The sequence below is a fragment of the Carcharodon carcharias genome, chromosome 13 (assembly GCF_017639515.1).
Source record: "Carcharodon carcharias isolate sCarCar2 chromosome 13, sCarCar2.pri, whole genome shotgun sequence".
NCBI lineage: Eukaryota > Metazoa > Chordata > Chondrichthyes > Lamniformes > Lamnidae > Carcharodon > Carcharodon carcharias.
In genome coordinates this window covers 44,701,241-44,723,502 of record NC_054479.1, presented here as the reverse complement: position 1 = coordinate 44,723,502, position 22,262 = coordinate 44,701,241, and the positions used below count along the sequence as shown (strand labels likewise).

General features: G+C 40.5%; 1 protein-coding gene across 3 annotated transcripts in view; it reads right to left on the bottom strand.

The window, feature by feature from the left end:
- rnft2 (ring finger protein, transmembrane 2) overlaps positions 1-22,262 on the bottom strand; it is a 52,326-nt gene that overhangs the window by 26,874 nt on the left and 3,190 nt on the right. For all 3 annotated transcript variants that reach the window (XM_041202581.1, XM_041202580.1, XM_041202582.1), the window contains exons 4-6: positions 15,519-15,595; positions 12,414-12,514; positions 1,002-1,155 (exon numbers count right to left, since the gene is read on the bottom strand). In XM_041202581.1, coding sequence (XP_041058515.1) covers positions 1,002-1,155; positions 12,414-12,514; positions 15,519-15,595 — 332 coding nt within the window. The remainder of the gene's footprint in view (positions 1-1,001; positions 1,156-12,413; positions 12,515-15,518; positions 15,596-22,262) is intronic.

Genomic DNA, 22,262 nt, shown 5'->3' with positions numbered 1-22,262 from the left:
TACAGATCTTTCGGGCTGAAAGCCTGCTCTCCAACAGCAGTCAGAAGGCCATAAAACTAATGGCCAGTCCTGTCTCTTAGGCTTGCTGCGGTACTTGTATTTCCATCGCAAGGCCTGACCAGAGGCTGGACTGGCGCCAGTGGATTTCCAGAGGCCTGGAAAGGCATGTTTTAGGCATGCAGCACCTGTCTAATTCCTGGGCAAAGAGGGGCAAACCAGCTAAAGAACACACCCAAAGCTACAAAATTTTTGTTCACCACACAGCAATTTTTACATATCCTTTAAGAATGTGATCAGAGGAAAACTCAAATACACATCAACTGGAATAAAATAAACATCGTTTGTGGTATCCTTTAATTAAAAAAAATCTTCACTAGCATAATGCGGTTTAAAAACTATAGTTTGTGTTCCAGAAGCTATAGTTATTCTTTGAATAGCTATCTTGCACTTACGTAAAAAGATAACACACAAATAATGATGATAACTCTTTTTGTATGAGCAGCTGACAAGGAAATAGAGCATTTCAGATCATTTTCCTTTGAGTGATGGTACAATCCATGTGCACCAAACACAAGCTTCACAGGGATTTTGACTTGATTTTATATTGAAGCTTTCTGCCCATAAAAAGCATTTGAAGTTGGATGGTCACTATAGACTACATCAGCGGCAGTCATTCCCTTTTGGAAGGGAGCTTGGAAAGAAGGAAAAGGAAAGAAAGAAAGAAAGAAAGACTTGCACTTGGATAGCGCCATTCACAACCACTGGATGTTTCAAAGCCCCTTACAGTCAATGAAGTACTTCTGAAATGTAATCACTGGTGTAATGTAGGAGAGCAGTGCATTCACCACAGGACATTCTCTTATACTTATTTAACATAATACACACTGCTCTGAATCCACTGTTTGGAAAATGATAGCATTCATAATGGTATTATAAGTATGTCACTGTAAAACAATAATCAGTAACATAGAAACAAATTCAGGAAAAGCTAGGCCACATACCCTTGACTTGAAAGCTAAGATGATTCTGGGCAGAACGAGGACCAAACACTTGAAACCAATTGTAATGTATTTCAGCACAAAGTCCGTGATTCCTGCAATCCAAAGCAAATCAAAGAAATCCTTGCTTTCCACACTAGTCTTCAGAAATATCAAACTGAGGAGAAAGGAAGAGACAAGAGTATAAGTAAAATACTTGATTTATGTACTGAAATGACCATTAAATTTAATCATCTGGATAATGTAGCAGCATTAAGGCAAAGCAGCAAGTAAACCTACACCATGTAATAGATATGCCTAACAGACTGATGTACTGGTAATACAACAACCAGATTTTGCAGTTGTAATGATGACAAAACTGCCAGCGTTCACATCATTATAACAGTGAAATTGGCAGCAAATTCTGGAGTCAGCACATGAACAGTTAACTATGGAAATCCAGATGTTTCCACTGCAGTGATTCCCTGCCTGTCCCTCTGCAGGATATGTTGTTGAAGTCCCCACAAATGGCAATTAATTAGAAATCCCTGAAGGGACGAGAACTTCATCTTTTACGCTTTAATAACTCTGTTAAAATCCCCTGAAAAAGCTATACCTTGTTAATGAGGTGTAACAGGATCTGAAGAACCTCTCTGGCCCAGAAAAGCTAATTTTATATTTCTGTAATGGCAATTTTTTCCATTATAATAATAAATATAATAAAATGTTTTTTAATGCTAGTTTATGATATTTCAGCTTATAACGTGTATGTCACAATCTTTATTTAGTTCTGCAAAACATATGAAAAGGGCGATCAGTGTCTTTTACTTCCTGGTTTGCTATCAGTGAGAATTCTTCAATGTTCACCTTCACCTGAAATTATTCGCCTGCTTTTTCTGTTCATTACAGTTGCTGGAGATCCCTTTGATTTGGCACTACACTGAAATAAACATCAAGAGAGGTGAAACTCATGCCACAGAGACTGTTGGATTTTTGTGGCCAGCTTTGTTCAAGATTGACAGCAAAAATTGGTCAAATATCTTACAATAGAATAATGAAAATTAAAAAAAAGGAGAAATGGGGTAAAGTGGAGAGTACTTTCAATGTAAAAGGGCTACTTTGGTCTTCCTTTCTATGGAAGAAATTTGAGTGGGGAAATCCTCTTGATAAATATTGTTTGCTAGCTATTTAGTTGGTAGTATGTGAGAGATCCCATCAGATGAGAGAATCCTGGGTCATTCTGGGGGTCTTCAATTACATTTTGGATTTGCATCTTTCAAACAATTAGAATGAAATATTTTATGGATTAATACTTTGTGTGGAGTCGGAAATAAGTTGCTCAACAAAGCATAGCCTGCCCACAATAAAAAATGCTGAATTTCCATATTTAAAATTGACCATTAAGGAAGGACTGTCCAAGCTTAAGTCTTCATGGGCCACACAAGTATGTACAGTTTGTGAAATGATAGGTATAATGTTCAAGGCCATATTTACATTCAATTCTAGCTTTTGGACCATCCTGAATCCCAAGGACAAACTAGGGTTTCTTTTCTCTGCAACTAATGGCTTTCTTAAACCCCATTTCCTTGTCTTCCATCCTTACTTTCTGCTGCTAACTTCCTTCCCTGCTTTCTGCTGCTAACCTCCATCCCTTTCTTCATAGTCACCCACCCAATCTAGCCACGATTTCACATCACTCTCAGCGATTCCCAAATCTCCTCTTCCTGGCTAATTTCATCCAGAAGATCCAGGTCCTGCCCCTTGATCGCTTCCTAAATAAATTTCTCACTAGGAACATCAGACCATAAGATGCAGGAGTAGGGCATTTGGCCTTTCAAACTTGCTCCACCATTCGATAACATCATGGCTGATCTGTTTGTGGTCTCAACACCACTATCCTGGCCGCCTCCCATAAACATTGACTCCTTTGTCTAGTAAAAATCTAACCCATTCTTGAATAAATTCAATGACCCAGCTTCCACTGCTTTCTGGGGCGGAGAATTCCATAGACTAACAACCCTTTGAGAGAAAAAATTCTCCTCATCTCCATCTTAAAAAGGGAGACCTCTTAGTCGTAAACTGTGTCCCTTGGTTCTAGCCTCTCTCACAAGGAACAAAATCTTCTCAGCATCCACTCTGTCAAGTCCCCAAAGAATCTTATAAGTTCCAATAAGATCATCTCTCATTCTTCTAAACTCCAATGGCTGAATGGCTCCATCCTGTTCAACCTTCGCTCCTAAGATAATTCCTCATCCCAGGAATGAGTCAAGTGAACCTTCCCTATTCAGCTTCTAATGCAAATTTATCCTTTTTCAAATAAGGAGACCAAAACTGTTCACAGTACTCCAGATGTGGTCTCATCAAGGCCATGTACAGTTGCAGTAAAACTTTCCTACTTTTTGTTTTTATTTTTTTTTCCTACTTTTATACTCAATTTCCCTTGCAATAAGTGCCACCGTTCCATTTGCATTCCTAATCATTTGTTGTACCTGCATACTAACCTTTTGTGATTCATGTACTAGAACACCCAGATCCCTCTGTATTGCAATCTCTCTCCATTTAGATAGCACATTGCTTTTCTATTCTTCCTGCCAAAGTGGACAATAGACAAGTTCACATTTTCCTCCATTATACTCCATCTGTCAAATTAACCTACCTATAGCCAGACTCTTTACCTCCTCTTGACAACTTACTTTCCAACCTATATCTTGGTATCATCAGCAAATTTAGCTTCCATAAATTCACTCCCTTCATCCAAATCATTGATATAGATTGTAGATAGTTGAGAACCCAGCACTGACCCTTGTGACAATCCACTAGACCCATTTATCCCTACTCTCTGCTTCCTGTTTGCTAAACAATCCTTTATCCATGCTAATATGTTACCCCTTACACCATGTGCTCTTATCTTGTGTAGTAACCCTTGATGTGGCACCTGATCAAATGCTTTTTGGAAATCCAAGTACAACACATCTAACTTACTTGTTACTTCCTCAAAAAACTCTTTAATAAATTAGTTACACAATTTCTTTTTCATAAAACCACATTGACTCTGCTTGATCCCATTATGATTTTCTAAGTATCCTGCTATAACGTCCTTAATAATGTATTCTAGCATTTTCCCTACGACAGATGTGAGGCTAACTGGCCTATAATCTCCTGTGTTCTGTCTCTCTCTGTTTTTGATTAAAGGTATTACATGCTATTTTCCAATCCGATGGGGGACCCTTCCAGAATCTGAGGAATTTTGGTAGATTATAACCAATGCCTCTAATATCTCTGCAGCCACTTCTTTTAAGATCCTAGGATACAGGCCATCAGGTCCTGGAGACTTGAGCCTTCAGGTCTAATAATTTTCCCAGCACCTTTTCCTGATGATGGTGAATGCTTTAAGTTCCACTCCCCCTTTCACTTCTTGATTTTCAAGCATAGTTGCGAAGTTTTCTAAGGCCAGAATTTTCCCTTCGACGATTTGGAGGTGGGGCCGATGGGAAAATGATGCAGGATGATGTCGGAAGGAACCCCTGATGTCTTCCCGGTCCATTTAAATTTTTAGGAATCAGCTGTTCGCCCGCCGACCTGTCAATGACTAATTGAGGCCATTGACAGGATCATTAAGCTCATTGAAAGACCTGCCTGTCCAACCTTAAGGCTGGCAGGCAGGCCAGGAGCCCCAGCGGGCTTCTTAAAAAAGATAAAACCTCATCCACTGGCGGGATGAGGGTTCATCTCAGTTTTAAAAAATTTTATTAAAGTTTCACTCATATTTATTAACGTCTCATCTTGTGTGACAGTGTCACATGAGGGGGACATGTTAATAATGCATTTCTTTCTCTATTTTTGAAGTTTTTTTAACAGTCAGCACTCTCCCTGAGACAGCACATTGTCTCAGAGAGCAGTGCGCTCTTTCATGTGCATGTGCGGAAGAGCGCACTTGACAAATGGGGAATCCCCCCCACCCCGGCACAGGAAAAGCATGGCGCTTCCCGTCGGGCAGGCCGCTGGGCGGGCCTTAATTGGCCCGCCCACATAAGATGGCAGCCGGCCCAGTTTCAGCGGCGGAGTTTGGCTGCCTGCCTGCTGCCGAGCCGGTGGAGCCCGCACGCCCTTCAAGGTCAAAATTCTGGCCTAAGTCTTCTAAGTGAAGACAGTCACAAAATACCCATTCAAAGCCTCTACCATTTCCTTGTTTTCCATTATCAATTCCCCAAACTCACTCTCCAGAGGACCAACACTAGCTTTCACTACTCTTTTCCTATTTAAATAATTGTAGAAACTCTTACTTTTTAAATATTACTAGCTAGCTTTCTCTCAATCTATTTTCGCCCTCTAATTTTTTTTGTCATTTTTTGCTGGTTCTTTAAATCTTACTTAAAGTCTTCAGACCTATTACTAATCTTTGCAGATTTGTACAGTGTTTCTTTCAATTTGATACTACTCAACATCCTCCCTTGGCCCCCATACAAGCCCTCATGTACCCTCACCCTTCTGAAACAGCTATCATCACCTTCTTCCGCAAAAAACACCCTTGACATATCTTCTCAACTATTTGAAAAACTGAATACTGTGGATGCTGGAAATCTGAAATAAAAACAGAAATTGCTGGAAATACTCAGCAGGACAGGTCACATCTGTGGAGAGAGAAACAGAGTTAATGATTCAGGTCGATGACCTTTCATCAAAACTAGGAAAAATTAGAGATGTAATAGGTTTTGAGCAAGGAATGGGTAGGACAAGAACAAAGGAAGGTCTCTAACTATTGCCTGTTTCATACCTTCCTTCCCTCTTCAAAAGTTGTCATACATAGTTGCCTCCCAATTCCGTGCCTGTTTCTCTCAGAATTATATGTTTGAATGCCTCTAAACTGCTTGTGTGCTGCACATAGCACCAAAATGGTCCTGGCCAAAATCACAAATGACATTCTCCGTGACTATAACTAGTTCTTGCTATGATTCCTGTGTTGTTCTCAGCTTGCCTCTCCTGCTATCAAGATTTATGCTCCTCTCTGGCTTTCCACTTCTATATATTCTAATTCAGTCAGTGGAACTCCAGCAATGATTTCTCTTACCATCCATATACTGTCACCTCTGAAGTCACCCAAAATTTTATCCTTGGCCTCCTCCTTACTTAAGTGTTGTTGCTTGGCAGAACAAATGTCAGCTTTCACATGTGTACAGATGATTTTCCAGCTTCACCTTACTATCAGCTCAAATCCATGGCCATCCCGTGCTGCCAGCTACAAAAGCCTGGATGACCCACTGTTTCTTCCAACTTTGTATTGAGAAGACCCAAGCCATTGTTTTTGACCCAACTCTCCTGCAAACTATTCTCCCTTACCACTGCTTCATTTCTATCCCTGGCCACTTGCTTAGATTGAATAAGAATGTGCGTTGTTTTGACCCCGACTGAAGCCATGGTGACCCTGACCTAACCTTTTATGAGCCCACAGCCATTCTAACACCAATTTTATCTGCACATTTTCTGCCTCTTCCCCTACATCCCTGGCACTAAAAGCCTGATCTATGCTTTTTTCACCTCTAGACTTGATCACTCCATGGATCGAGGACATTGATCAAGAAGGACCTCCTTCTTGGCCTTACATCATATACACAGTTCAGACACAGTTCGGTTTATGGAAAATGCAGCTACACATATGCTTTGATAAGTCTCATTTACCACTCTGCTCTTCACAGATGTATACTAGCTCTCTTCCTTTCAACACAAATAAATTTAGAATCCTTGTGCTCATCTTCAATGTGTTCTAGAACTTGTTGTACTGTAATTCTGCAACCTCTTCACCTTTAATCCACCACCCCCACCAACATTCACTCTTCTGTTTGGCTCTTTGCACACCTTATTATCCCTTCACACTGCATTAGGCAGCAAGCTGGCATAGCCCCACCCTCTGGAAGTCCTCCCCACCTCTACACTTCTTTCCTCTTTAAATCCTTCTCAAAATCCATATTTTCTACCAAGTTTTTAGTCAACCATCCTGATGGTGCCCTCTGTTTCCATGTGTGAAATGCCATGGGATTTTTTGTTTGTTAATTGTGCTATAAATTACAAGTTGCTGTTACAGATATCAGCAGAACTTTAGCATTAAAGATAACCCTCTCCAAACCTGAAGGCTCACAAATTGAACACAGCAGCAAATAAAAAATAAGAGGAAGTTGGGCTTCGATCTTCAAATTGCCAGCTTGGCAGGAATTCAGGTTGGACAGTACTGCATTAAAAGAAAATCTATTTAATTGGTATTGGGGTAGAATTACAAAACAAATACAGTGCTTGAAGTCTGTTCACCAAGTTAGTCAGGCTTGAGAAATGTTAGCTTTCGTGAACTATTAAGATAGTCAAAATAATAAAGTAAATTAGGTTCATGTTTCACTATTGAACAAAACAACAGAAAAATTAAAGGATTTCAGTTTAGAATCAAATAATAAAAACAAAATCAAATACTCACATTGCATAAGAGATCACATAACACAACAGATGTCTCAACTAATGTTCAAAAATCTGAAATGTACAAATGAAACCTATGAAGAAACCAATGTGAAAAAATTGGTACCTTATAGAACATGCAGGGCAAAATGAAGATCCAAAATATTTGCATGAGAACACAATTCAAAAATAGGAAGTAGCAAAAGATTGGGTTCTAATCAATACCTGCCTATAGTACAAGAGGTACATACATATACATTAATGGGCAGGGCTTATATATTCCTTTTTAAACACCAAATCCTAAATAGTTTTTGAAGAATTTTTATTGTTGGAACTATTCTTATTAAGAAGGAACATAACAACAGGGAATCAAACATTCTTCCTCTTTGTGTACCGCGCCAATATCAAGCAGTCCCTGCTCAGATATACCATGGGAAAACCAAAGCTCAGAGCTAAGCATAAAAAGTTCCAACAATTATGTAAACATCAAAAAGGCTCTTTCAACAAATGCGAGTTTCTTCTCATTTTCCGTAACATCCATCCTTAAGAGTGTAAATTCCAAAAACTGGCAGGTTTTTTTCCCCATAGTGGTCTCACATCAGTTGAGGCTGCTTAGCTACATTTCACATAAGGGCCCTAAATTTGCACTTACAATATAACTGGTTTTGCTTCACATGGATGTTAAGACATTGTTGTGTAACTTTGGGTCCCATCAGAGTAAAAGGTTTAAGAGTTCCTCCTCCAGGGAGTTTCACTTTATTTCACACTAGATTTACATCAAGGCCCGATTCCAGATTTACACTATAATTTTAGGTTTTTGATAAGTAAAGCCTAGAAAAGATAACAAATAACACTGGAGGAAGGATTTTAAAATACATTGTAAATAGAAAAACAAAGCCTAAACTGCTCAATGTTACTGCATGTAATCACAGAATGATACAGCGCAGAAGGCAGTCAACTTGGCCCATTGTGCATGTGCTGGCTCTTTGAAAGAGCTACCTAATTTGTCCCACTTTCCTGTTCTTTCTTTATAGTCCTGCAAATTTTTTCAAAATGTTTATCCAACTCGCTTTCTGAAGTGATTATTAAATCCTCTTTCACTGCTCTTTCTGCAGTGCATTCTATTTCTGAATATAACAACTAGCTGTGCAAATGCTCCCCCACCGCTGCTTTTTCTGCCAATTATCTCAAATTGGTGTCCTCCGCCAGAAGAAACAGTTTCTCCTGATTTGCTTGATCAACATTATTCACAATTCTGAACATCTCTATTCAACCTCCTCTTAACCTTCATTGCTCCAAGGAGAACAATCCAAATTTCTCTAGTTTTTCCACATAACTGCAGACCTTCATCCCTGGTACCATTCTAGTAAATATCCTCTGCACCCTCTCCAAGGCAGTGACATCCTTCTGAAAGTGCGGTGTGCAAAACTGGACACAATAGCTGTGAACTTCCAGTCCCAAATTCCCCCTCAAAATCAATGGATGTTTGGCCGCCTCTCTGAATTTTCCATCCTGCCCGAGACGGGTCCCAGCATAGGGAGGACTGGAAGACCACGGCCAATATTTCAGCTGAGGCCTACTCTCAGTGCTTTATGAAAAGTTTAGTACAACTTCCTTGCTCTTGTACACTATGGCCTGGATTTTGAAGTAATAATCAGCGAAACAGTCAGTGTTTGCTATCATTACGCCTCTAAAATTGACAGTAACTTCTCAAGTCTGCACACCCGCAGTTAAATGTGGAAAATCCATAAGTTGCTGTCAGTGATTCGACTCTTCCCCATTGGTTCCACTTTTGAAGATCCCCCAGCCTGCAGTCAAGCAGGAAATTGCTGAACTGACAAAAACTTACCCTTTTACGCTATTGGTCTCACTGTAAAATCCCTTGAAAAAGTTACACTTTGTTGAATGAGATGTAACTGGATTTTAAAATTGAGTTCAAAGTTCATAATTATTGCTGAACAGCCTTACTATCTCTGAAAAGCTAATTCTATAAAATCATTTTAAAAGTTTTTTAAAGCTTCTATATCAGCTTCTACCTTAATCCCATGTGTACGTTCCAATCCTTTATTTTGCTGTCGATAAATGTTTTTAATTAAAAAAGTGAAAAATTCAGTGCATTTACTTTCTAGTTTGCTGCCTTTGCGAATACTTCAATCTGATCGGCTGCTTAACCTGTTTGATGACATCACTGTTGCCGGATGTCTGGAAATCCTCTTGACATGGTGCCAGATTCAAACTGAATTCTGGAAAGGAGAAATCTAAGCCACAGAGATGGCTAGATCTTTGTAGGCAGCTTTCTGTGAGGTCATTGGCGAGTGCTATCACTTTGCTGCTGATTGCAAAATCTAGGTTTGTATCTCCATTTATAAAGCCAGGGATCCAGTATGCCTTTTTCATAGCCTTCTCAACTTGCCCTGCTACCTTCCAAGACTTGTGCATGTACACCCCCAGATCGGTGTTCCTGCAAATCCTTTAAAATTGTACCATTTAGTTTACATTGCATCTCTTCATTTGTCCAACAACATTTAGTCACTTCACACTTCTCTGCATTATATTTCAACTGCCAAGTGTCTGTCTATTTCACCAGTCTGTTTAGGTCCCCTGGAAGTCTATTACTATTGTCTCCACTGTTTATTGCATGCCTGCGTTTTACGTCATCTGCAAATTGTGAAATTATGTCCTGGATTCCCAAGTCTAGGTTATCAATATACATAAAAAGGAACATGGGTTCCAACACCGACTCCTGGTGAACACCATTGAACACTTCTCTCCAGTCTGTAAAACAATTGTTGACCACTACTCTCTGCTTTCTGTCTTTTAGCTAACTCTGTTTCCAAATAATAACATTCTCCGCTACTTCAAAGAACTCAATCAAGTTCGCCAAACATGCATTGCCTTTAACAAATAAATGCTGGCTTTTATTTATTGACTCATTTTACCAAGCCACTTCATTTTGTCCTGGATTCATAACTAAAGCTTTTGCTACCACTGAGGTTAAACTGGCCAGTCTGTAGTTATCATCCTCTCCTTTGAACAGTGGTGCGACATTTGCAATCTTTCAGTCCTCTGGCCCTTTCCCATATCTAAGGAGGATTGAAAAATTGTGGCCAGAGCCTCTGCAATTCCCAGCTTTATTTCCCTCAGCAACCTTATGTGCATCTCATGGGGACTGGCGAACTTTTCTACTTTGGAAGACTGCCAACCTTTTAAGTACTTCCTCTTTATCTAATTTTATCCTATCCAATCCAATCCAATCCTATCCAATCCAAGCTGCTCCAGTACAGCTACAGCACTGGTATCTACCCAGCAATGTGGAAAACTGCCCTGGTATGTCCTGTACACAAAAAGCAGGACAAATCCAACCTGGCCAATAACTGCCCCATCAGTCTACTCTCAATTATCAGCAAAGTGATAGAAAGGGTTGTCGACAGTGCTATCAAGTGGCACTTACTCAGCAATAATTTGTTCACTGACGCTCAGTTTGGGTTCCGCCAGAGCCACCCAGCTCCTGACCTCATTATGGCCTTAGTCCAAACATGGATAAAAGAGCTAAACTTAACAGGTGAGGGGAGAGTGACAGCCCTTGACATCAAGGAAGCAATGTGACCGTGCGTGGCATCAAGGAGCCCTAGCAAAACTGGAGTCAATGGGAATCAAGGGAAAATCTCTTCACTAGGAGTCATACCTAGCACAAAGGAAGATGGTTGTATTTGATGGAGGTCAATCATGTCAGTCCCAGGACATCACTGCAGGAGTTCCTCAGGGTAGTGTCCTAGGCTCAACCATCTTCAGCTGCTTTATCAATGATCCTCCTTCCATCATAAGGTCAGAAGTGGGAATATTCGATGTTGATTGCACAATATTCAGCACCATTTGCGACTATTTAGATACTGAAGCAGTCTACCCATAAGCTGCAAGACCTGGACAACATTCAGGCTTGGGCTGACATGTGGCAAGTAACATTCGCACCACACAAGTACCAGGCAATGACCAACGAGAGAATCCAACTATCTCCCCATGATATTCAATGTCATTACTAGCTCTGAATCTCCTGCTATCAACATTCTGTTGACCAGAAATTGAACTGGACTAGCCATATAAATATTGTGGTTACAAGAGCAGGTCAAAGGCTGGGAATTCTGCAGAGAGTAACTCATCTCCTGACTCCCCGAAGCCTGTCCACCATCTACAAGGCACAAGTCAGGAGTGAAATGGAATACTCTGTACTTGCCTGGATGAGTGCAGCTTCAACAACACTCAAAAAGCTCAACACCATCCAGGACAAAGCAGCCCACTTGACAGGCACCCCATCCACTACATTCAACATCCACTCCCTCCACCACCAATGCCCCATGGCAGCAGTGTGTTGCATCAACCTACACCACATAGACTGCAGCAGTTCAAGGCAGCAGCTAACCACCACCTTCTCAAGGGCAATTAGGGATGAGCAGTAAATGCTCACCCAGCCAGCGACGCCCGCATCCCATGAAAGAATAAAAAATACATAAATAAATAACAAATTCTCAGATTGAGGAATAGATAAAAACAGTGGTCAAGCATGAACCAGTGTTCGTGCTTCTGTTTGTGCTGAAAATTACGGAGCTAACATAACATTAACATTGCTTAGCTCAATTCTAATTTTTTTGTTACTATCAAGTTCGACTTTGTTTTATTCGTATGGCTGGGAAAGCAGTAATAGTCCAATAACTAGTGTCTTTTAAGGAAGATAACCATTGTGGTAGACTCTTTACTGTCCTCTGAAGCGGCCTTGTAATAACTCGGTTATATGAAATCACTATCAGTGGTTCAAGGGGAAGGACCACCATCACCTTCTCAGGGGAACTAGGGATGGGCAATAATTACTGGACTTGCCAGTAATGCTCCTATCTGAGAACGAATTAAAAACTCAAATATAACTCAACTTCTAATAAGCAAAGCAATACATTTTAAAAAATACCATTTTAAAAGCACACAACATGCTATACTCAAACAGCTTACCTTTTATAGAGCTCCTGGGCACTGAAAGTGTAATACAAAAACAATGTGTTCCCAGTGAGGAACACTAATATCCAGAGGCATACAAGTGCTGATCTTTGCTCCTGTCCAAAGTAAAAAGCAACAGGAACATTAAAAGCTTCAAAAACTAAAGGAAAGGCTCTCTTGGCTGCTTCCTCCCCACACCACCCCCACCATCCCCAAGATTCATGTTTACTTATAATTGATTTTGAAGAAATAGGTATTGCACATACATTGCACTTTGCATGCATAAAGCTCGTCTTACACAAAATGTGGTCATCTCTAACCTATCAGGAGCAATACTAGAGGAGATCAACAACTGAAGGTGTGTTTATATAGTATATTTAACATAGAAAAATGACCCAATTTGAGACACAATCAAAAAATAGATGTTAAGGCAAAGAAGAATATACTAACATTGTGTAACCATAAATTTGTTTTCCTCAATGTAAAATTTTGCTCCAAAAAGAATTGATAGGCCTCAATGTTTTGGGCAGCGTACTCTGTCCATCAAATGAAGGAATGACTGGTACAGGTAAAACAGTCTGCCTCTTTCATCTGTTCGAGTCATTCCTCCAGAATAGGTACAGTACACCACCTGAAACATAGAGGCCCATCAGTTTATCCAAGGATCTATTAGAAGGCACAAACTGCTCTATTCAGAGAAAAAATTTTACATCGTACTACTGTAAAGATTGCCTTCCTGGATGCTCTCACCATGCAAAAACTTGGTCAAGGATGTGGGTTTTAAGAATGGTCTTAAAGGTGGGAGGGGGAGAATCAGAGGGAATTAGGGGGAGATTTCAGAGTGTAGTGCCTAGATGGCTGAAAGCAAAGCAGTTAATGGCTAAGTAATGGAGGAGGGGGGTGCACAAGAGACCAGAGTCAGAGTCAGAGAAATGATAACCTTGTGGGAAGAAGTTATAGGGTTAGAGATAGGCAGGGGCAAGGCTATGAAGGAAGTTAACTATGAGATAAGAATTTTAAATTTGAGAAATTGGAAGTCAATGCCAGTCAAAAAAGACAGAGGTAATGGGTGACAAGAACTTGATGCTAGGGTAGGATCTAGCCAGCAGAGTACTGGATAAACTGAAGTTTAAGGAGGGTGAAGGATAGGAGGCTAGCTTGGAGTGCATTGAAATGGTCAAACCTAGAAATGGTAAAAGATAATTGGGGGTTTCAGCCAGTAGATGGGCTGAGGTAGAATTGGATACAACAATGTTACAGAGGTCAGATAGGTGGTCTTTGTAAAAGAGAACATACGAGGCCAAAAGCTCAGCTTCAGTTTGAAAAAGGACTGACATTGCAAACAGTATGGTTTGGCCAGAGGCAATGACCAGGGAGGAGGATGGAATAATGGCAAGAATATGAATATTGTGACGGGGTGCGGTGGTGAAGGCGAAGGCATTGGCTTCAGTCTTTCTAATATTTATCAGCAGGAAACAGCAACTCATCCAAGTCTGGATAATAGAAAAGCAGTTTAACAACAAAGTGCCAGTTGAAGGATTGAGAGAGGCGAAGGGAAGGTAGAACTAGACATTATTAACATGCATGTAGAAGCTGACCCCATTTCAGCAGATTATATCGTGAAGAGGCAGAAAAAAAGAGGGGGTTCTGAAGGCAGTAATATGTGAGTGGGAAAAAATCTAATTTATAGGTTGCAAAAAGTAATCGTGACATAATTTTTAAAAACAGAAATGGGCTCACACGTAGAACAGCAGTCAGATATCAAGCAATCTCTTTAATATCATTAGTCAGCTCTTTAGATTAATTGGAAAGTGCACTACATGATGAGTGCAACATGTGGCAAGAACAGTGAATGACAATCTCCATATTATACACAAGAAACTACTTAAGAAGAATTGCAATGCAGTGAGCTCACTCAGGAGTCCAAAAGCGACAAAAAAAAACTGAATGATTTATAACAGTGATCTCAACTTTGGAGATGAAATTACTCCACTGTAAATTGCTCTGTAATCTTTATTTTTATAATATATAATGAAGCAATTTTACTGTGCCTTCTTATTCTTGCTCAGGAATATATTAAGGAAACCTCAATTGCCAGAATCGTATTCCGTATGTTTGGTCTCTGATAATGTCATGTTGAAGGATCCATCATGATGATAGAATCACTGCAAGATTGTTAACTGATAAATCAACAGCTAGATAATAGAAAATAACACTGTCAAACAACATTTTTCCATCCAAGCAAAATGTCAGAAGCAGGAACTGTGGACAGAACAATAAACAGTGTAATTAGTTACAGGCGTTCTCTGTGCCAAGTTAGTTGATCTCTGACAGGATGGCAAGAGAGAGCTACAACTGAGAGGAAATATCAGGCAAGGTTCCCACTCCCGGCAACTATCCAGCAGGTCCTGCAGGAAACTGCTTGTATTGATGTTGATTGAGGACAGATTGGGCTCAGTTGTAATACTCTCTGCTAGCTGAACAGCTTGTCAGGACTTACCACTATCTGGGCTCATATGAGGAAGGCAATTTGGGTGAGCTACTGGAAGGAAGTCAGCACCCATGAAACCATACCCCAGGCAAACTAAAATGTAAAACGTTAGCTGCAGTCAAGAAATGAACACAATGGCAAAATGGTAATAAATTGTGCAAATGAGAGAAGCTGAACCTAATATGATCTTTCAAATCCAATTATTTCTTAACATTAAACATTGGTGACTGCTTACACATCCAGTTTACACTGGATCCCAATATATCTTGCTATACTGAGTTTATACAAACCTAACACACCCAACAAATGTACCTGAGGAACCCTAAGGTTTAAAGTGGCAAGATAGATGCCAATGATCGTTCAACAATTTTAACCAAATATAGTGAAGAAAGAGGATTGAAGGTTCAAAGTAGAGCAAAGGCACAATCCGATAGGGCTGGAAATAACGAATGGGGGGCAACCCATGCCATTCTGCTCTTTTTCAGCTGCACAACAGCACATGACAAAAGGCAAAGTGGGAAACTAAAAAGGGTGTGAAAATATTTTTTTTGGGGGGGTGGTGGGCTACTCTAACAAAATCCAATGTATATTGAAGAAAACAGAAAATCACTAATTAGTAAAATACTTACTCTTAAAGAAACTTGGTGTTTAACCATTAAGTTTGCATATGCAAAGGTACTTGCCATTCCAATTAACACAGCAATGCCTGTATGGAAAAAGAAAACACATGCTGTATGTAGTATCACCAGGGTTATCTGTTCCAAAAAAAAAAGGCTTGCATTTAAATCGCACTTTTCACCACCACTGGATGTCTCAAAGTGCTTTACAGGCAATGAAGTAATTTTGAAGTGTAGTCAGTAATGTAGGAAAAGCGGCAGCCAATAAGCACACAGCACAAGACTACACCCAGCAATGTGATGATGAGCAGCCAATCTGTTTTTTGTGATGTTGATTGAGGGATAAATATAAAGAAGTTAGAAGATAAAAATCAATGTTTTAACCTAACATCCTTCACAATATAGCCGAATTAACACGTAATGACTGAATCCAATGCTGTTTGCACAAGTATATGAATCAGGATTAATTATATATCCATTATATTCAAGGCACTGAGAAATACTTAGCCCTTGGTGTCTTACTTGGCATCATCTTTGCAATGGCAATGTGCAGTTATGCCTTCAATTCAGGATGATCATGATCCTTCTCTTGCACAGGGTAGTCATGGCTTACTTGTAATTAGCAACACTGGGAATACTCCCAAACATAGCTACAATGTGTGAATGATAGTATACTGCCACAACAAGCTTTCTAGGATAGTTGCTCAATTGATTACTGTTATGCCCTAAACAATTCAGAACAATAAGCAAAGTTTTATTTATTTAAACAAGACCTCTGACAGATCGAACAAGAGCCCCTTGACCTGAAAATTTGTTCTTGTACATCAATGCAGGTTTCAAAAAAAAAATGAATAAAGCCAGAACATAAAGGCACAGCTCCAATATAGAGATCATAAATAAAACAGTACCAAGTCAATTTAATGTAAAAACATGAAATGCTGGAAATACTCAGTAGTCAGGCAGCATCTGTGGAGGGAGGTCAATTACCTTTCAATTTAACGTTTTAAATGTGATTTGTAAAGCATGGCCAAGCTTGATGAATTCTTAACTGTAACTTTTAAACTCATAAGCTTAATGTTAAATAGAGGGAGGAGGGGAAAATTATGTGCAAGTTGGTTGGTTATCTCATTTTTAAAAAAAATCTGCAAGTTAGACACATGCAGGAACAAGACATTGTGTGTTAATGTTCCAGTGATATAAATGAGGAATGCTATACACCATCTATCTCGTGTCACAGAAGTAGAACTGATTAAAATGTCACATTTACGGAGTTCTGGGTAAAATATACCTCTTTGGTTTTTATACAGGTATATTAACAACTGGAAACTGGTACACATCAGGAATTACCTTCATTCACAATATTTAGAATCAAGGTAAAATTCAATGAGGTATTTATCTCCATTAAATAAACCTTAATGTCAAGTCCTCAAGAAATGTAAAGTCTGGAGCTAAAGGAGGGATATCTTAACACAAAAGCAAAATACTGCAAATGCTAGAAATCTGAAACAAAAACAAAAAATGCTGGAAATTCTCAGCAGGTCACGCAGCATCTGTGGAGAGAAAGAGGGTTAACATTTCAGGTCAATCACAGATGCTGGCTGACCTGCTGAGGGATATCTTAAAATGCAATGGAACTAATCTCAATATTAAAAAAAATGTTCAAGCAATACAATCTATAATAACACAAATTTTTACTGTACAGGATTTTCTGATTGGTCAGTGAGTTGATTTGGTGGGTGGAGCCAGGTGCACACAGTGGATTGGGGCATGTGAGGAACATATTGTATTAAATCAGGGTTCACAGATAACAGCTAAATTCAGACACAGCCCTGTTATTACATTTTTATTTGTTCTAAAATAATTTTATTGTCTCTTTTTCTGGCTGGCCGAACACTCTGCAACTGACGGGCCAAGTGTGCTCAAACCTGGCTCCCTGGGCACAAAGCTCCTGAGACACTTGATGCAACTCCCCATCTGACTTCCCCCTCTCTCTGCCCCTAATCCTCCTCTCCCTCCACACATCCACAGATGGGAGACATTTCAACTTCTTCCAGTGAATGTAGGCCAAGAGATCAGAAAGTGAGAGGAGCAGAGCTCGAAGCTGTGTTGTTCCACATGTTATTCAGCATTCCTCCCTCATAAAAGAGCCTTACTTTTCCATGAGCTTTAGTTAATGGTTGCTGCTTTGACGCATTTATGCTCTGATGTGGTGTCGATGAACATGTGAGGCACGTGCAACTGCCAATGGTTGCTGGCCGCAGTGGCGGGGAGGTGGGTTGGTGGAGAAAAATAAGCAGAAGGTAAGGTGGGCCCAACAACAAACTCACCCTCGCTGGAGGACTGCTTGGGTGGGGGGGGGTGGAGAAATGGCAATGGGAGGGGCAGTTGCTTTCGGAGGGGCAGGGTGGGTTAGTGGAGGACAAAAATAGCAGAAGGTAAGGTAAGTCCAACAAGAAAGTCACAGTGGCTGAGGAATTGGGAAGTGTGGAGGGGTTGGGAAGGGGAAAATAGCACAGGAGGGATGGAGTAAAGGATGGGGATGGCACAGGAAAAAAAAGTAGGATGGGATGATGTAAGAGGGATGAAAGGAATGGGATTGATATGGCATAGGATGGAATGGCATGGTGGTAACGTGGTGACATCAACGGACTAGTAATAAGAACATAAGAACTAGGAGCAGGAGTAGGCAATTCAGCCCCTCGAGCCTGCCCGCTATTCATTACGATCATGGCTGATCTCATTTCGGCCTCAACTTCAATTTCCCGCTCTCTCCCCATAACCTTTCATTGCTAATTAAAAATCTGTCTATCTCCTCATTAAATGTATTCAGTGTCCCGACATACACTGCAGTCTGAGGTAGTGAATTCCACAGATTCAAGACCCTTTCAGAAAAGTATTTCCTCCTCATCTCTGATTTAAATCTACCACCCCTTAGCCTAAAACTATGGCCTCTTGTTCTAGAATGCCCCAGAAGGGGAAACATCCACTCCACATTTCCTTTGTCTCTCCCCTTTAGCATCTTACATACCTCAATTAGATCTCCTCTCATCCTTCTAAACTCTAGCGAGTTTAGGCCTAAACTGCTCAATCTCTCCTTATAAGACAAAACCTGCATCTCTGGAATCAATCTAGTGAACCTCCTCTGAACTGCCTCCAGTGCAGCTACATCCTTCCTCAAGTAAGGGGACCAAATTTGTACACAGTACTCCGGGTGCAGTCTCACCAATGCCTTGTACAGTTGCAGCAACACTTCCCTATTTTTATAATCTATTCCTTTAGCAATAAATGCCAAAATTCCATTTGCCTTCCTTATTACCTGTTGTACCTGCATACTAACTTTCAGCAATTCATGCACGAGGACACCCAGATCCCTCTGACTGAAGCAGTCTGAAGTTTCTCTCCATTTAAATAATGTCGCCTTTTTATTCTTCCTCAAATGGATAACCTCACACTTATCCACGTTAAACTCCATCTGCCAAATTTTGGGCCGTTCACTTAACCTGTCCATATCCATTTGTAAATTTCTTATTTCTTCATTGCAACTTACTTTCCCACCTATTTTGGCGTCATCTGCAAACTTAGCTATAGTATCTTCTATCCCTGAATCCAAGTCATTAATATAGATTGTAAATAGTTGGGGTCTAAGAATCGAACCCTGTGGCACCCCACTAGTTACAGCTTGCCATCCAGAAAAAGACCCAATTATCCCGACTCTCTGCTTTCTGTTGGTTAGCCAATCCTCTATCCAAACTAATATATTACCTTTAACTCTGTTGAATCTTATCTTGTGTATTAATCTTTTGTGCGGCACCTTATCAAAGGCCTTCTGGAAGCCCAGATATACTACATCTACAGGATCCCCATTATTCACTTTGCTTGTCACATCTTCAAAGAACTCTAGCAAATTAGTCAAACATGATTTACTCTTCATAAAACCGTGCTGACTCTGATGGATTGCATTTTGATTTTCCAAATGCCCCATTACTACTTCCTTAATAACGGATTCCAACAATTTCCCAACAAGGGATGTTAAACTAACTGGTCTATAGTTTCCTACTTTCTGCCTCCCCCCTTTTGGAATAAGGGCGTTATATTAGCATTTTTCCAATCCACTGGAACCTTTCCAGAATCCAGGGAATTTTGGAATATTATAGCCAATGCATCCACTATCTCCACTGCCACTTCTTTTAACACCCTGGGATGTAGGCCATCAGGTCCTGGGGACTTGTCACCCTTTAATCCCAATAGTTTGCTCAATACTTTTTCTCTATTGATGGTGATTGTTCTAAGTTCCTCCTTCTCTATATCCTCTGCACTACCTGTTACTATTGGGTGGTACCAGTGTCCTCCACCGTGAAAACTGAGGCAAAATACTGATTAAATGTCACTGCCATTTCTGTGTTCCCCACTATTAACTCCCCAGTCTCGTCCTCCAAGGCACCAACATTCACTTTAGCTACTCTCTTTCCTTTAATATACTTGTAGAAGCTTTTGCTATCAGTTTTTACTTTTTATTTTTTTTAGTAACCCTTTGTTGATCTTTAAAAGTTTCCCAATCTCCCAGCCTGCCACTGACCTTTGCAATTTGGTATGCCTTAGTTTTTGCTTTTAAGTTATCTTTAACTTCCTTGCTTAGCCATGGATGCTTTTTCCCCCCCCTTACCATCTTTCTTCCTCATTAGGATATATTTTACTTGGGGGGAATTGAATATATCTCCTCAAATATCTGCCACTGTTCATCAACTGTCCTACCTTGTAGTCTTCCTGCCCAATCCACTAGGGCCAAATCTGCATGCCTATGTAGTTACCTTTGTTTAATTCCAGAACACTGGGTATGTTGAGTATGGGACTCAAGTTTCTCGCTCTCAAAATGAACTTGAAATTCTATCATGCTATGATCACTCTTCCCTAGAGGATCCTTTACTATGAGATCATTAATTAATCCCATCTCATTACACAAAACCAAATCCAGAATAGCCTGCTCCCCTGGTTGTTTCTTGGAGCAATATGTTGTGGAACCAATCTCTAATACACTCTATGAACTTTCCCTCAAGGCTACCCTTGCCAATTTGATTAGGCCAGTCTATATGCATTTTAAAACACCCATGATTATTGCCATGCCTTTCTTACATGCTCCCAGTATTTCCTGGTTTATACTGTACCCTACTGCTAAACTACTGTTTGGGGACCTATAGACTACTCCCACCAGGGACTTCTTTCCCTTGCTATTTCTTATTTCTATCCAGGCTGACTCTACGTCTTGCTCTCAAGTGCCTATATCATTCCTCACTATAGCACTGATCTCTTCCTTTACTAACAAAGCTACACCACTTCCTTTTCTTTCCTGCCTATCCTTCTGAGACACTGAGTACCCTGGGATATTCAACTCCCAAACCTGTTCTCCCTATAACCATGTCTCAGTAATCGCCACCACATCATACCTATTTATCTTTATTTGCACTGTTAACTCATTAGTTTTATTCCAAATGCTACGTGCGTTCAGATACAAAGCCTTTAAGTTTGCCCTATTGTCAATTTTCCCTACTCTTATATGATTCTTTGGTGCAATATGGCGCTCACACACTCTGTCCCTTCCTTTCACTTTTTGATAGCAATCAGCTTCATCACTAATCTGCACTCTTACCCTCTCCTTAAAATTTTATTTTTTATATTTTCATGCAACTGAACCCTCCTCCCCACTATTTAGTTTAAAGCCCTTTCTACGACCCTAGTTATGCGATTTGCCAGGACACTGGTCCTAGCATGATTCAAATGGAGCCCGTCCAAACGGAATAGCTTCCTCTTTCCCCAGTTTTGGTGCCAATGTCCCATGAATTTGAACCCACTTTTCCCACACCAATCTTTGAGCCACGCATTTACCTCTTTAATCTTATTGACCCTGTGCCAATTAGCTCGTGGCTCAGGTAGTAATCCGGAGATTATTACCTTTTTGGTTCTGCTTTTTAATTTAGTCCCTAGCCGCTCGTATTCCCTTAGCAGAACCTCTTTCCTTCTTCTACCTATATCGCTGGCACCTATGTGGACCACAACAACTGGATCTCTCCCCTCCAACTCCAAGTTCCTCTGCAGCCCAGATGAGATATCCTTAACCCTGGCACCAGGCAGGCAACGCAGCCTTCAGGACTCTCGATCCTAGTATCTATTCCCCTAACTATACTATCCCCGATTACAACTACATTTCTCTTTTCTCCACCCACTTGAATGTCTCCCTGTACCACAATGCTATGTTCAGTTTGCTCATCCTCCCTACAGTCCCCGCTCTCATCCACACAGGGAGCAAGAATCTTGAACCTGTTGGATAAGGGCAAGGGCTGAGGCTCCTGCAGTGCTACTTCCCGGATCCCTCTACCTGCCTCACTTATAGTCACACCCTCCTGTCCCTGACCACTGGCTGAATTTAAGGTAGTTAATCTAAGGGGTGTGACTGTCTCCTGAAACACAGTATCCAGGTCACTCTCCCCCTCCCTGATGTTATCCAGAGACCCAGGCTAATGCTCAAGGACATGGGTTCAAATCCGACCATGGCAGCTGGCGTAACTGAATGCTAGTTTCAATAATGCTGACCAGGAAACTATCAATTGTTGTAAAAACCCATCTGATTCATTAAAGTCCTTTAGGGAAGGAAATCTGTCACCCTTACCCAGTCTGGCCTCCGTGTGACTCCAGATCCACAGCAATGTGGTTCACTCTTAACTGCCCTCCACAATGGCCCATCAAACCATTCAGTGCAAGGGC